At 45.4% G+C, this 14,219-nt stretch overlaps 1 protein-coding gene across 4 annotated transcripts; it reads left to right on the top strand.

Moving 5' to 3' along the window:
- The first annotated feature begins 5,953 nt into the window (after nt 1-5,953).
- Nucleotides 5,954-13,980, top strand: SLC51B (solute carrier family 51 subunit beta). 4 transcript variants are annotated; one of them, XM_028167082.2, is made up of 5 exons: nt 5,954-6,334; nt 9,547-9,632; nt 9,846-10,052; nt 11,115-11,205; nt 13,761-13,980. In XM_028167082.2, exons 3-5 carry the CDS (start codon nt 9,956-9,958, stop codon nt 13,963-13,965), a joined length of 393 nt encoding a protein of 130 aa, XP_028022883.1. In that variant the 5' UTR covers nt 5,954-6,334; nt 9,547-9,632; nt 9,846-9,955; the 3' UTR covers nt 13,966-13,980. The 4 variants fall into 4 exon arrangements, with proteins under 4 accessions (XP_028022883.1, XP_007166070.1, XP_028022884.1 ...); XM_007166008.2 differs by having other exon boundaries at nt 9,843-10,052; XM_028167083.2 differs by lacking the exon at nt 9,547-9,632.
- Nucleotides 13,981-14,219: the final 239 nt, after the last annotated feature.

The raw sequence follows: 14,219 nt of genomic DNA, 5'->3' as shown, positions 1-14,219 counted from the left end.
GGCTGATAGACTGATTTTATTCTACTCTTGGACTTTGATTTAGTCAGGGACTGAAGAAGATATTTGGTTACCCTATAACCAGGAGCAAGGGGTCAAAGACATAGAATTAAGGATTGTAAATAAGGGTCAATGACATAGAACGTTTCTAATGTTATAACTAAGATAAAAGTGATGGCTACAGAATGTCCTTTCTTGGAGAAAGTACATACTTTGTACCATTGTTTCACACCAGTTTTTGCCCAAACTTCCAATACTTTGCAAATGTTCCTGAAATGCTTCCAGCAAAATCTATGTCTGTTGAAAATGCATCTGATCACTGAGATGATTTTATTTCAATATAACGATGTCTTCCCTTTGGATACCCATCTTTTTTCTCAACCACCCTATCACAGATGGAGGCATCAAGTCAGTGCTTAAGCACCAATAATTTTGGACTAAATTGCCACACCTTTTCAGAAAATCTCCTCACTAATTCTACTATATGTTTCCTTCCTCTGGGTTTAATATAAAAATTGGCCCCTAGAAGAAATACTGGTTCCAAATGTACTATAATTTAACCCCTCCCCTGTTCTTGGATATTTAGATTTTTTTTTAACCTCTTTAAACAATGTTCCAGTGAACATCCTTGTACATACATCTCTGCTGGGTTATCCTGTGTGTTATCATTTTCTTACGTCACCACTTTTGGATTTCATTTCATTTTCTGTGAAGTTTACTGAGAAGAGAATGTGCTGCTTTTGGGAACTTGGCAGAATTATTGTTCAAACTGAATGATTAAATTGGCTTCTGAGTGTAAGTGATGTTTGTGAAAATGAAGGAAAGAACAAACAGTAAGCCAAGGGCTTATCCACCCACTTGGCCTCAGCTGACAGTGAATGACCCACCCCAAGGAACAGCACAGCCTGACCTGGAAATATAGAGCAGTCTCCAGCACCTTTAAGCCTTTGCTGGCTGTCAGCTTTAGCAAGCATCACATCTTCGATGTGGGGAGGCAGGAGGTTGAGAAGCAGGAAGATGCTTACCCTTAGGTCCCTGGAGCTCAGGGTAGGATCCTACCTGGCACTTTAACCCTGGGCTCAGATTAAAGTGCCCTGAACTGAGAGGTCAAGACCCTGGACAGCTCAATGGGTGTTTCCCTACCTTTTCTTAGGAAAAGGGTTCCTCCCTTCATATTGGGTTTTACCTATTATTTATTTAGCAGAAAAGCTAACTGGTTAACCCCAGGTGAAAAACCTCCAGAGTTTAAAGGGCCTGGATTTTGTCATTACACAATTGACCCCTCCTGGTAATAATTTCTTAGATACGTTTCCTTTTTACTCCCCTTTGAAGCTTATATGGTTTGATAAGAAAAAGAGGTTCAAGGTCCAAGGCGCTATGGCTGGTCATAGCAAAGGTCAACTAGACTAGAACTTAGTTCTTCTGATACCATGGCATTCACTAATTCAGCAGTCACTGAGCATAAACAATGTATGTATTAGTTACAGTACAGACTAAGTTTCTGTAACAAAGAGATCTCAAACACAGTGCCTCAAATCATACCAAAGTTTACCTCTCTCACACATAACACTCCGGAGGTGGACAGCTCCGGGGCAGGTAGGCTGCTGTGCTCCATGAGGTCATCCAGGGAACCAGGCCCTTCTAACTTGTTGTCTGGGTCCACAAAATGTTCCTGTAAAGGGCCACATAGTAAGTATTTTAGGCTTTGCAGACAATACAATCATTGCTACCACTGCCCAATTCTTCTAATGTAATGCAAAAGCAGCCATAGACATTACATAAGCAAATGAGCACCGCCATGTTCCAATAAAACTGTATTTACAAAAACAGGCTGCAGGTTAGATTTGGCTCATACGTTGTAATTTAATGACTCTTGCCTTTAGATGTTCTTTCCACCATCATACTCATGTTCCAGACAAAGGAAAGAAGGGATGGGTTGAAATGTCTCTTATAAAAATAGGATCCATAGATAAAAATAGTGTGGCATAGTCACACAATGGAATATTCTGAAAACAAGAATGAATGAGCCACAACTACACACAACATGGGTGAATAGCACAATATAATGTTGAGCAAAAGAAGCCAGACACAAAAGATTACATATCGATTGATTCCGTTTACATAAAATATAAAAACAGGCAAACTAACCTATGGTATTAAAAGTCAGGACAGTGGTTGTCTTTGTGGGGGGTAGTAAGCAGAAGTGGACACAAGAAGACTTCTGCGTTCTGGCAATGTTCTATTTCTTGATCTAGAGGGTGTATGTTCCCACACATGGGTGTGTTCACATGTAAAAATCCACTAAGCCAGATCTTAATATTTGTTTACTTTTCTGCATGTAGGTTACACTTCAATTTAAAAGTTTACATAATTGCAAAAAAAAAAAAAAAAGAGAGAGAGAGTAATTCAGAAGTAGTATACTACTCTCATCTCTTGTCCAAAACTTAGTCAAAGGACCACCCCAAACTGCAAGCGATCTGGGAAATGCAGTCTCTAGCTGGGTGGCCATATGATGCTGAAATTCAGAGGGTTCTTTTATAAAAAGGAGGAAGGGAAGAATGTATTCTAGGGGACGATTAGCAGGCTCTGTTACAGTCTGCATAGCCATCTCTGGTCCATGACGGTTATCAAATCCTGCTGGGCATGACCTGTGACGATCTCCTGGCAATAGTTTCCTGGTTAGCCCACTGGCTGCCCTGCTACTGTTCTATGGGAATGCCGTCTTTCTCTGTAGTTCTCCGTGTTGTCTGGATTTACTCTCTGGCAGGTTATTTGTCCATAATACTTGATAGCCACATCTTTTTGTCCTTCTTCCCTTTTTCCTTTTTATCTGCTTGGAACTTGGACATCATGGCAGGGGCTGCATTAGCCTTCTTGGGACCATGAGGGAATTCTCAGAAATCAGCACTGATTTCCTTGAGCTTTTGACATCAGTAACTGTCTACCTCTGAAATTCTTTAAAAAAAAAAAAATTTAGTTATTTATTTAGCCTGCACCAGGTCTTAGTTGTGGCATGCGGGATCTTCGTTGCGGCATGTGGGATCTTTTTTTTTTTAGTTGCAGCATGCAGGCTTCTCAGTTGTGGCATGTGAACTCTTAGTTGCACCATGCATGTGGGATCTAGTTCCCCGACCAGGGATCGTACCCGGGCCCCCTGCATTGGGAGTGTGGAGTCTTACCCAATGGACCAGCAGGGAAGTCCCTACCTCTGAAACTCTTATATGAAAAAATAAACCCTATGTATTTAAACCACTGAAATTGGGTCTTTGTTACCCAGAACCAATCACAAGTCTTAACTGATATGGAAGGTTTCCCTGACAGGATATTTAAACTGAGATTAGAAGGATTATGAGGTGGTAGATTTAGAATAGCAGGGGAAAGTCCAAAGCTCTTTCTACTCCACTCCACTACTAATTGCCCAGGGAGGGAGACAAGGAACTGGAGAGGTCAAGAAAGGAGAGTCCAAGGTAGGACTGATTTGTCCAGGAGTGATATTTGAAGCTATGAGGAAGGGAGGGCTTGGTAATGTTCTCTCGTCTTTGTGTGTACGTCATGGCCCTTATCACACAGCAATCAATTACGTGATCCCTGGTGTGACCACCTGTGTGACTCCCATGAGACTGCCGTCTCCATGAAGTCAGGAACAATGACTGTGATTGTTCATCAGTAGCATAATCCTGGCACAGAGCAGATACGGAATAATAGTTATTGGATAAGCTGTAGCAGAGAGAACTAAAGTAAGAGGAAGAAGAAAAGAGAAACAGGCAGAAGAGTGGAAAACCTTGGATGGGGCAGGCGCCTCTTGAAGGGGACACAATCCCCTTTAAGAGCCCAGTGACACTCCCCCAGGGCAGACTGGGAGGATTGTAGTCAAGGGGTCACTTTAGGGACCCACACTGGCATGGCTATCCAGCTCACAGCCTTTCTCTCTTGGCTACTCAATGGGTATGAGATTTGAGCTAGCATCCATAGTACTTCACCCTTGGCCAAAACAACTGATCCAAAACGTGGGTATGTGACCCAGGCCAGGACAATTAGGGTCCTGTCCCAGGAACTGCCAAACTGGAGTTGAGAAGAGGAACTCCTTCCTCCTCTAGCTGTAAGGGTGTGAGCCTGGATTTCCTGCAGCCTGGTCCAGCTACCAGGAGATGGCCAGCCTGTGGGAATGAGCCTGATACCCAGAGAGAAGCAGAAAGAGACCTAGAGGGCTTCCCTGGTGGCGCAGTGGTTGAGAATCTGCCTGCCGATGCAGGGGACACGGGTTCGAGCCCTGGTCCGGGAAGATCCCCCATGCCGCGGAGCAACTAAGCCCATGCACCACAACTACTGAGCCTGCGCCTCTGGAGCTGTGCTCCGCAATGAGAGGCCGTGACAGTGAGAGGCCCGTGCACCGCGATGAAGAGTGGCCCCCGCTCGCCACAACTGGAGAAAGCCCTCGCACAGAAACGAAGAACCAACACAGCCAAAAATAAATAAATAAATGAATTTTTTTTTTTTAAAGTGCAATTACAAAAAAAAAAAAAAAAGAAAGAGACCTAGAGAGAAAGAGCGAAGGATCTTCAGACTCCTGGTTCCAGCTATCCTTAAGGACAGCTCCACTCTGCTCTTCCCAGTTATATGAGCCAATGAATTCCTTTCGAATTCCTTTTGTGCTTAAGAGAGTTACAGTTGAGTTCCTTTCTTTCGAAATCTATCAGCTGCCTTTCTCTCCAAAATGTACCCTGAATCTGACCACTTCTCCCCATCTTTGCTGTCATTATCCTGGTCCAAACCACCACTGTCTCTTGCCTGGATGAATGCAAGAGCCTCCTAATGTCTCCCATCTCCTTTCTCGCTCCCTTACAAACCATTCCCCACCCAGCAGGCCAAGTGATCTTGGATAAATGTCAGTCAGATCATGTCACCTCTAGTGGCTTCTCTCTACATCCATACTCCTTATTCTGTTTTACTGCATGTTCTGTTTCTGTCTACCCTCCAACTTTATTCCATGCCACCTCCCCATATCACTGTGCTTCAGCTACGTTGCCCTTTTTTTTGTTTCTCAAACTAATTAAGCTCATTATTTCTTCAGTGTCTTTGCACTTGCCGCCCCAGGTCTTTGCATAGTTAATTCTTTGTCGTTCAGTTTTTAGTAAAGTAATATAGTAATCATAGCCCCCCATCTATTTCTGTATCATTTCGTTGTTTAAATTACTCACAGAAATTGTCACTAGCTGAAATTATCTTATGTTTTACTTACTTTTTTGTTGCCTGTCTGTCCCCTAGAGTATAGCTTCAGGAGACCAGGGTCCTTGCCTGTCTTGTTTACCTTGTGTCCACACAGTTGGTGTTCAAGTAATATTTATTGAATGAATGAGTTACGAAACGATGAAGAGCTGGAGTCAATTCTGGCCCTAGGTTCCCTGTTGCATCTCCTTTTCTCTGTCGTTCACACCGCTGACCAATATTAACTCGTAGAGGAGCTTGCACTTGTCATGTGACTTCATTCAACCTGTTTCCTCACTTGGGAAATGGGAACCCTACTCCTTACTGAGCCAACTCCAAGGGTTGCTGGAGATGCAAGGAGCCTGAGGGTGGGTGGGTAGAAAAGCCCACTGATGATCAGAATTGAATACATGTGGCCTGGTGGGGGGAGCATCTCACTCCTGCTTCCCCACCAAACCCTTCCCACTCAACGCTGTTCAACCTGGCCCGCTTCCTCCTCTCTGTGTCACTCACACAGCCTCACGTGCCTTGCCTTCCCCACCCCTGACCCTCCAAAGGTCTTATTTTATAGCTTCTTGTGAGGAGTTCACAGGAGGCCATGACCCTCACTGGGAGAAAGCAGAGGCTGTAAAAGGCCAGGCTTGGCTCCCTGCTCCGTGGTTAAATATTGATAACACCAGGAAATAGAGGCCTGGAGTGGGCACACCACACAGCCCCCTGCAATGACGGGACCTTCAGATGGAGGGTCCTCCCCAGCCCATTCCCCTGGGCTGGCAAGAGGGTCTGGATGTTTTCTTTTTACTTGAGGCCAACAGATGAGAAGGAGAGCACTGGGCTCCTGGTTCTTGCTGATTGTGAAAGTCAGGTGGAGCCTGTTTGCCATCTGAGGCCTCTCATTCAAGAGGTCAGTCACCGCCAAGTGACAGAGAAGGCTCCAGGCGTGTGCTAAATGCAGAGCTACCAGATGGGCCTGGCTGCCCCAGGCTCTGCAGCGCTGCCCCCTAGGTGACAGCTGTGCAAAAGCTCAGGTGCAAAGACCATCAGTATTGCCCAGAAAGGAGGAAGAGGAACAGAGAAATCGGTGCTGCTCCCAGCAGCAGATCAGACAAGTCCTCGGAACCAAGGACCCAGGGTGAGTGTCTTCAACCTCCCATGGGGATGGGTGGCCCAGGTTCTTTGGCAGGAATCACTGTCCAATGACAGATGGTTAAGCCCTGTTTAAAATGCAGAAATCTCCTGGAGGGGCCTAAGGAGACATGACAACTAAATGCAATATGATATCCTGGATGGGAACCTGGAGCAGCAAAAAGACATTAATGGAAAAATGAAATGCAAATAAATCATGAAGTTTAGTTAATAATTTTTAAAAAGCAGAGATATTAATACCATGCTCACTCTAGAAGAAAACTGGATAAGTGCTCTGAGGGAACTGTGTCCTTTGTTTCTGTGGCATCTAACACAGTCAGGGAGGGCTGACTTGTATCCGTCTTATCTTTTTGTTTGTTTCATTTGTTGGTATATTTTTATTATAACAATATTATACATGTTTAAAACACACATTCCATTGTGGACATCAGCCTACAAGCAAATGTGTACACTTATCTGATTGGTTCCAGTATCACACTATCTTGATTACTGTAGTTTTAAAGTGAGTCTTGAAGTTGGGAAGCATCAGTCCTCTGACTTTGTTCTTCTCCTTCAATATTGTGTTGACTATTCTGGGTCTTTTGCCTCTCCATATAAACTTTAAATCCAGTTTGTCAATATCCATAAAATAACTTGCTGGGATTTTGACTGGGGTTGCACTCTATCTATAGATCAAATTGGGAAGAACTGACATCTTGATTAGTTCCACTAATTAAACATCCAAAATTGGAATTGTCTCAAAAGGTATAAATACAATATATACATACTTTTTTTATTGAGGTATAGTTCATTTACAATATTATATGCTTCAGGTGTATAACAGTGATTCATAATTTTTAAATGTTATACTCCATTTATAGTTATTATAAACTATTGTCTATATTTTCTGTGCTGTGCAGTATATCCTTGTAGCTTATTTTATACATAGTAGTTTGTACCTCCTAATCCCCTACCCTGATATATTGCCCCTCCCCCTTCCCTCTTCCCACTGGTAACCACTAGTTTGTTCTCTATATCTTTGAGTCTGTTTCTTTTTTGTTATATTCACTATTTCTTTTTTGTTTTATTTTTTAGATTCCACATATAAGTGATATCATACAGTATTTGTCTTTCTTTGACTTATTTCACTTAGCATAATACCCTTCAAGTCCATCCATGTTGCTGCAAATGGCAAAATTTCATTTTTTTTAATGGCTGAGTAGTATTCCATTGTATGTATATATACCACATCTTCTTTATCCATTCATTTGTTGATGGACAATTAGGTTGCTTCCATATCTTGGCTATTGTAAATAATGCTGCTGTGAATATTGGGTTGCATCTATCTTTTCTTTTTTTTTTTAAATAAATAAAATTATTTATTTATTTATTTATTTATTTATTTATTTACTTATGGCTGCGTTGGGTCTTCGTTGCTGTGCTCGGGCTTTCTCTAGTTGCAGCGAGCGGGGGCTACTCTTTGTTGTGGTGCACGGGCTTCTCATTGCGGTGGCTTCTCTTGTTGCGGAGCATGGGCTTTAGGCATGCGGGCTTCAGTAGTTGTGGCACATGGGCTCAGTAGTTGTGGCTTGCAGGCTCTAGAGCACAGTAGTTGTGGCGCATGGGCTTAGTTGCTCCACGGCATGTGGGATCTTCCCCGACCAGGGTTCGAACCCGTGTCCTCTGCATTGGCAGGCGGATTGTTAACCACTGTGCCACCAGGGAAGTCCCTGCATCTATCTTTTCGAATTTGTGTTTTCGTTTTCTTTGGATAGTATATACATACGTTTAAAATACATACAAATACACAAAATATATATTTAGAATATACATACAAAATACATACATTTAAAAAATGTAATTACATGTATTGTTTTCACGAAGGTAGTATGTGCTCACAAGAAATGTGTACAATACAGAAGTGTTCAAAGTGGATGTCCCATGGGTTTAGGCCCCATCCCACTTCCCCAAAGGGAGTTGGTGTTTGGTGTCTTGAAATCCATGCTCTTTTCTCTGTGGGTATTCAGGGGGGCTCTGCATATGCAACAGGGGCCTGTGGCCAATGTTACTAATTAATCCAGGTACTCCTGCCTCTGAGACTGGACAGAAACTCACAGCCCTTCTTAGCAAGTGCTCTGGACAGTTGGAGCTGGAACACAAGATCACATCGATTCGCCACTCCTGTAACTCTGTCTTTCCATTATTCAGTATATATATTATATGCTTCAAATGAGTAAGCAGGTAGTAGGCATCTGAGTCCCTGAAAGTCTAAAAAAAAGTCTTTCTTTCTCCCTGACTTCCATCTCTATCTTGATACATGAATGATCATTCACATAGGAAAAACTCAGCTCCATATTATATTTGTGTCAAAATATTTTCCCTCAAAATCTGTAGATGTTTCTTCAGTTTTCTCAGAGCTGGAGAGTTGGAGAAAACTCTGATGGCAATCTTTTTATTAGTACCTTGTTTTTCTGTTTGGCTGTTTGCCATCCACTTGTTTTCGGATGTTCCTGGCTGAGCCTCCAAAGGCTATTTTGGATTGGAAGGCAGTGTCAGAGCGGGGCGACTTGAGATGGCCTCTGGCCTCTCTTGTTCTCTCTTTGCCTCATTGTCTTCTTAGCCCTATGACATGATTTCATGATTGGTCTGTTCAAAACCCTTCTCCTGTTTTATTTCTTTACTTGGATCCCCATTTCTGTTCCCTTTTTCTTCTCCCCACCCCCAGTGATAATTATCCAAATGTGTTGAATGGGTCTTTTTAAAAATGTGTTTTTGTAAAATGTGTGTTGTTGTTTTGTGTGCATATGTGAATTTTCATAAATGGTGTGGCATGCCCCCTTATGATCCTCAGGGATACTTTCTTTGAGATATAAATACACTCAGGAGTAGAACTGCTGGGTCATGTGTACACTTACTTTGACTAATTTGCTCCTTAGATGGCTGCCCCAGTCTACACGCCCTGGCAGTGCATAAGGCTATAGCCCCAGAGCCCCGCCAACACACGGCATTATCCACCTTCCAAACTATGCCAATCTAATAGATGTCAAGTGGCGTTTCATTTTGTTTTAATTTTCATTCTTGTTATTTCCAAAGAGTTTATTTTCATATTCTTGCTAGCCTTTTGGGTTTCCTATTTTGTAAACTGCCTGTTTATATCCTTTACACATTTATTAGGATTCTAGTCTTTTTCTTCTTAATTTGCGAGAATTCTTTGTATAGTCTAGATATCGGTTTCTTCTTGGAGAACGGGAGTCCCCTGCAAGAGTCCCACAGCCCATCAGTGGCTCAGTCCTCCTCACTCCCAGGTCAGTGCTCTTCCCCACACATGATGAGTTTTCATAAAGATTTGAGTGACTCCCACTTCTACGGTCTCTGCTTCTCCAGGCCCCACCTGTTCCGGGAGTTCCAGCTGTTTTGGTCCTGTAACTTTGGGCCTGAGGAGAGCTGGGTTTGGGCAGGGAGGGGACAGTAAACTGGGGTGAGATATCCAGTCATGCTCTCTGCTTTGTCTCCAGCAGGCTTTGGGGCTTTGCAAAGAGCCAGAACCTAGGAGGCCAGGAGAGCACCTGGGGGCGAAGGGGCCTAAGGACTTTGTTGTCAGAAACATATCCCAACCAGGAGCAGTGGCATGGGCTACAATGAGGAGCTTACTGGAGCCCCACCTGGCACCGAGGTGCCTCAGGAGCTGCTGGAAGAAATGCTTTGGTTTTTTCGCGTAGAAGATGGTAAGTGGTGGACACAACACAAAGAGAGGAATCTGGCTGAAGCCCCCTTCATGGTCCCCTCCTCTGCAGCAGGCTGCACGTTTCCTCCGAGCCAGGGACTGAGGCTGAGGGGTCTCACTACCCAGAGGTGTCTGGCTAAACTGCACCCTCCTTTTCTCAGGGCTGGCCACTCATTTACTCATCCATCCTGTCATTCACAAATATTTATTAAGTTCCTTCTGTGCACCAGGCACTGTTCTCAGCACTGGGGTTACAGAAGGGAAAAAAAAAAAGCTCCGCCCTCATGCAGCATACCTTCTAGTGAAAGAGACAGAAAATCAACAAATGACTAAAATGCATAGTGTGCTGGTGATGCATAATACGGAGAAAAATTAAGCAGAGAAAGGGAATAGGAAGTGTGCTGCAGGGAACATAATGTGGTCAAGGAAGGCCTCCCTAAGAAGGTGGTGTTTGAATAAAGCTTGCAGGAGGTGAAGGAATTAGCCATGCAGATTATGTGGGGGAAGAACATTCCTGGTAGAGGGAACAGCAAACGCAAAAGCTCTGAAGCTAGATCCTGCCTCACTTGGGTACAGTGTGGACCAATCTTGATTATCCAAATTCAGATTAGCCACTTTACGTATTGTCTGTGGGCAGTGTGTTGAATCCAATTTAACTGCCGCCCCTTCTTTCTGTCCTCCCTCCCTCCTTCCCTCCCTCCCTCCCTTCCTTCCTTTTCCCCTTGTACTGCACTTGGCTAGCTCCTAGCAAAACTCTGAAGACTGTGAAGTTCATCTTCACCCACACTCCTCCTTTGCCCACTATTATTACCCAGCTGCAGTGCTGTCTCCCCCAGGTAGATGAGAACTTCTTCAGAGCAGAGATCTTATCTCCCTCTCCCCCCCCCCCCCACACTGGACTGGGAGTTCCCGCAGGGCAGGGGGCACATTTTCAGCTTAGTTAGAGTCTCTCTACAATACCTGGCCCACAGCACAGGACGGTTGATGCTGTGAGCTGGTCTGTTAGGGGCCTGAAGGGCACCCAGCCTCTCCTCAAGGCTCTGTCCTGTGTGTCCCTCCCCAGCAACTCCTTGGACTAGTTCCATGTTTGCCCTGGTGGCCGTGGTGGTCGTGATAAGCATCGTCTTCTTGGGAAGGAACATCCAGGCAAACAGGTGAGGAGCTGGTCTGGGGGTGGTCTCTGGAGGGGGGGGCCCTACCCTCCCAAAGGAAACCTAGAGAGGGGTCATCTAGGGGCCTTGGCTGTCCACCCTTTGGGACAGCAAAATGCATCCTTTAGGGTCCTTTGAGAACCCAAAGCTGCTGAAAAACTGGCAACTGTCCCCGATGACCACTCCTTGGCCCTGGCCAGCAAACAGGGCACGGGCTGGTGTATCTCAGAAGTCAGGATCTCTGGCTCTGGAGTCACACAAGCTGGGTTCAAATTCCAGTTCTGCCACTCAGTAGCTGGGCAAGACATTCGATATCTCCAAGCCAGCTTCTTCTTCTATAAATGGCAGTAATAACGGATTCCCTCCTCCTAGGATTGTGGCGAGTGCACAGTGGGGGCTTTTGCAGAGTTAGGGCCGTCCTTAAAGGGGAAAGCCTTGTGCTGCTCCAAGGCCAAACGCAGGGCATGGAAAGAGACCTGAGATCAGTGGGGGCTCCTGGGGTAATTTTGACATCTTTATAACAACAATACTCCTTAACCCTGGATACACAAGCAAATCACCTGAGAAGGAATATTAAAAACACAGAAATCTGTACCTCGCCTTGGAGATTCTGACACAAAGGGTGTAGGGTGGGACATGGGTATTGGCATTTTGTTAAACTCTCTGGATGATTCCAGGGCTAACTTCTGAGAGCTCCTTGAAGGCAGGGACCACATTTGACTCAATTTTGTTTCCCCAAGCAACTGGCACAAAGTCTGGTTCTAGAAGTTATTCAATAAATGCTTGGTTCACTCATTCCCATTCATTCAATAATTACTATAGCCCTAGTAACTAGCAGTAACTTTTAAACAATAATAATGAGAATCTCTCCCTCAGATCTGTATCATGTTTTACAATTTTAAAGACACCTTCACATTCTCTCACTTGATCAAGACAGCCCTGTAAGGTGGGGCTGGCACAAATTACCTATTCCCACTGTACAGAATAAGGTCCCTGAGGATCCATGGAAGCGTTGGCCTAACCTCCACGCTCTTCCTTCTGGGCTATATTTTATGTCATCTATGAATCCTCCTCACAGTTCTGCTGTAAAGCCAGAAAGAAATAACCCAGTGCCCTTGGCTCACGTTGGTAACTAGTCGTTATGAACTGCTACAGCCCAGTCATCATTCATTCCACAGAATAAGCTGAGCACCTGCTCTGCGCTAAGCTCCACACTGAGAGCGGGGGCCGCAGGGCTGGGCAAGATAGATTCAGCCCTGGCCTTATGGAGTTTACAGTTTGGTGGGGAGGTAAGTGTAGTTTAGAGTGACAGGTGGCGACTGTGGGACATATAGAGTATTGTGGGAGCACAGAGATAGGATCTGGGGCCTGCGGGGCCAAAAAAGAGAGAGAGAGGGTGGGCTATGGAAGCCTTCCAGACCAAGGGACAGCACACACCAAGCTCGAGGCAGGAGGAGGAGGGCCCGAGGGGCTGCAGCGTGGAGTGTGAGGAGGGCAGGGGGAGGAGGACGACAAGAGGCAGCAGAGCCCGGAGTGAACAGGCCCTGGGGACCATCCGAAGGAGTTCAGGTTCCAGCTCATGGGCATTGGGGAGCCAAAGAAGAGCTTTGCACAGGGACATGAAAGGTTTATGTTTTAGCAAGATCAGTCTGGATGCAGGATATAAAAAGACCCAAAGGGTATAGCCTCTAAGAATGTGACCTTTCCTCTCTCACCCTGTCAGGAAGCATCCCCCTCCAGAAGGTCACTTCAGAGACAAGGCAGGTGTCCTCAGAAGCAGCAGACACTGAGATACTCCCCTATGGCCCAAGCAGATTGGGCGGTCAGCTCTAACCACAGCCGGGTCCCTCTACTATGGCCAGGAAATCTAGAGGTGGGTACTTTGAGTAGAACCACCTCAGAGGGAAGACATTTGGGAAAGTTATTGGAAGGAAGACTGGACCTTGAATGCCAGGTTAAGGAAGTGGGAGTGGGGAGCCACTGAAGGGGCTTGGGCTGGGGAGTGATGTGTACGCACAGGGACTTCACAATCATGATTTGGTGTGTGTAGGCCAGTTTGGAGAAGTAAGCACCTAGAGGCAGGAAGATAAGTTAGGAATTTCCTGAGGTAGTTTGTCTAGAGATGGGGTGGAGTGAGGGTGGGGATGGGGTGTGGGGTGACAAGGACCTGCACTAAGTAGGATGACAGCCCTGCGATGAGAAAATGTGGTTTGGTGAAAAGAACACGGGACTCAGAGTCAGGAAGCTTAGACGCACGTCCCAGGCATGTGCTCCTTTGGCCCCTCTGAGCCACATTACATCACCTGTGAGGGGAGCAACAGTAGTTGAGCTCACAGGTGGCACTGAGGCTTTGCTAAGGTGACACACAGACAAGTGTACGACGTTTCTCTGCCAAAAACCATGGCACAGTCTCGGCTTCTCCCGAAACTGTTCCCAGAACTGCGTGCTGGATTTCTACCTCAAACTCACTAACCCACCTGGGAGACCCCGTCCTACCCCAAACACTCGGCACCCCAACTCAGGGAACTCACATTCCATAGTGTTTTCTCTCCTCCCAGAAATCAAAAGAGGCTGCCACCGGAAAAACAAACTCCAGGAGTCCTGTACTTGGCCGAGGCCAGAAACAAAGATGACAACAACCTGACCACCCTAAGAGAGACTCTGCTCTCAGAAAAGCCAAAGTTGGCCCAGGTGGAAATGGAGGTAAAAGACAGTGAAGTGCCGCCAGCCATTCTTCCAGACCCACGAGAATCTGAGCGCTAGTCAGGGTGCAGGGCAGTGCCCCCGTGGTGTTAGCAGACAGAGTGAGTGAATGCAATCAAACTAAAACCCTGTTAGGAAAAAACGAACAAAACCTTTTTATTAAAAAGCTTCTGGATGTGGGCAGTTGGAGTTGCACAGTTTGTTCAAATGGCAGTGGTCCACACACAAGCGGCTTGAAGCAAAAGTGCAAAATCCAGAGCGAGCCTGTGGGTGAGGAAGCCTGGCCAGGACTCCTCACGTGGCCTTGAGGAGTT

Source organism: Balaenoptera acutorostrata, chromosome 3 (genome assembly GCF_949987535.1).
Source record: "Balaenoptera acutorostrata chromosome 3, mBalAcu1.1, whole genome shotgun sequence".
Lineage (NCBI taxonomy): Eukaryota > Metazoa > Chordata > Mammalia > Artiodactyla > Balaenopteridae > Balaenoptera > Balaenoptera acutorostrata.
Note: the sequence above shows the minus strand (reverse complement) of the source record. Positions and strands in the feature narration are given on the sequence as shown.

Excerpts from the sequence above, each read along its gene's own strand:
- SLC51B (XM_028167083.2), top strand. The coding sequence starts at position 9,956 with ATGGGCTACAATGAGGAGCTTACTGGAGCCCCACCTGGCACCGAGGTG. Across the intron at positions 10,053-11,114 it reads GTTTTTTCGCGTAGAAGATG|CAACTCCTTGGACTAGTTCC; the intron begins GTAAGTGGTGGA and ends GTCCCTCCCCAG. Across the intron at positions 11,206-13,760 it reads AGGAACATCCAGGCAAACAG|AAATCAAAAGAGGCTGCCAC; the intron begins GTGAGGAGCTGG and ends CTCTCCTCCCAG.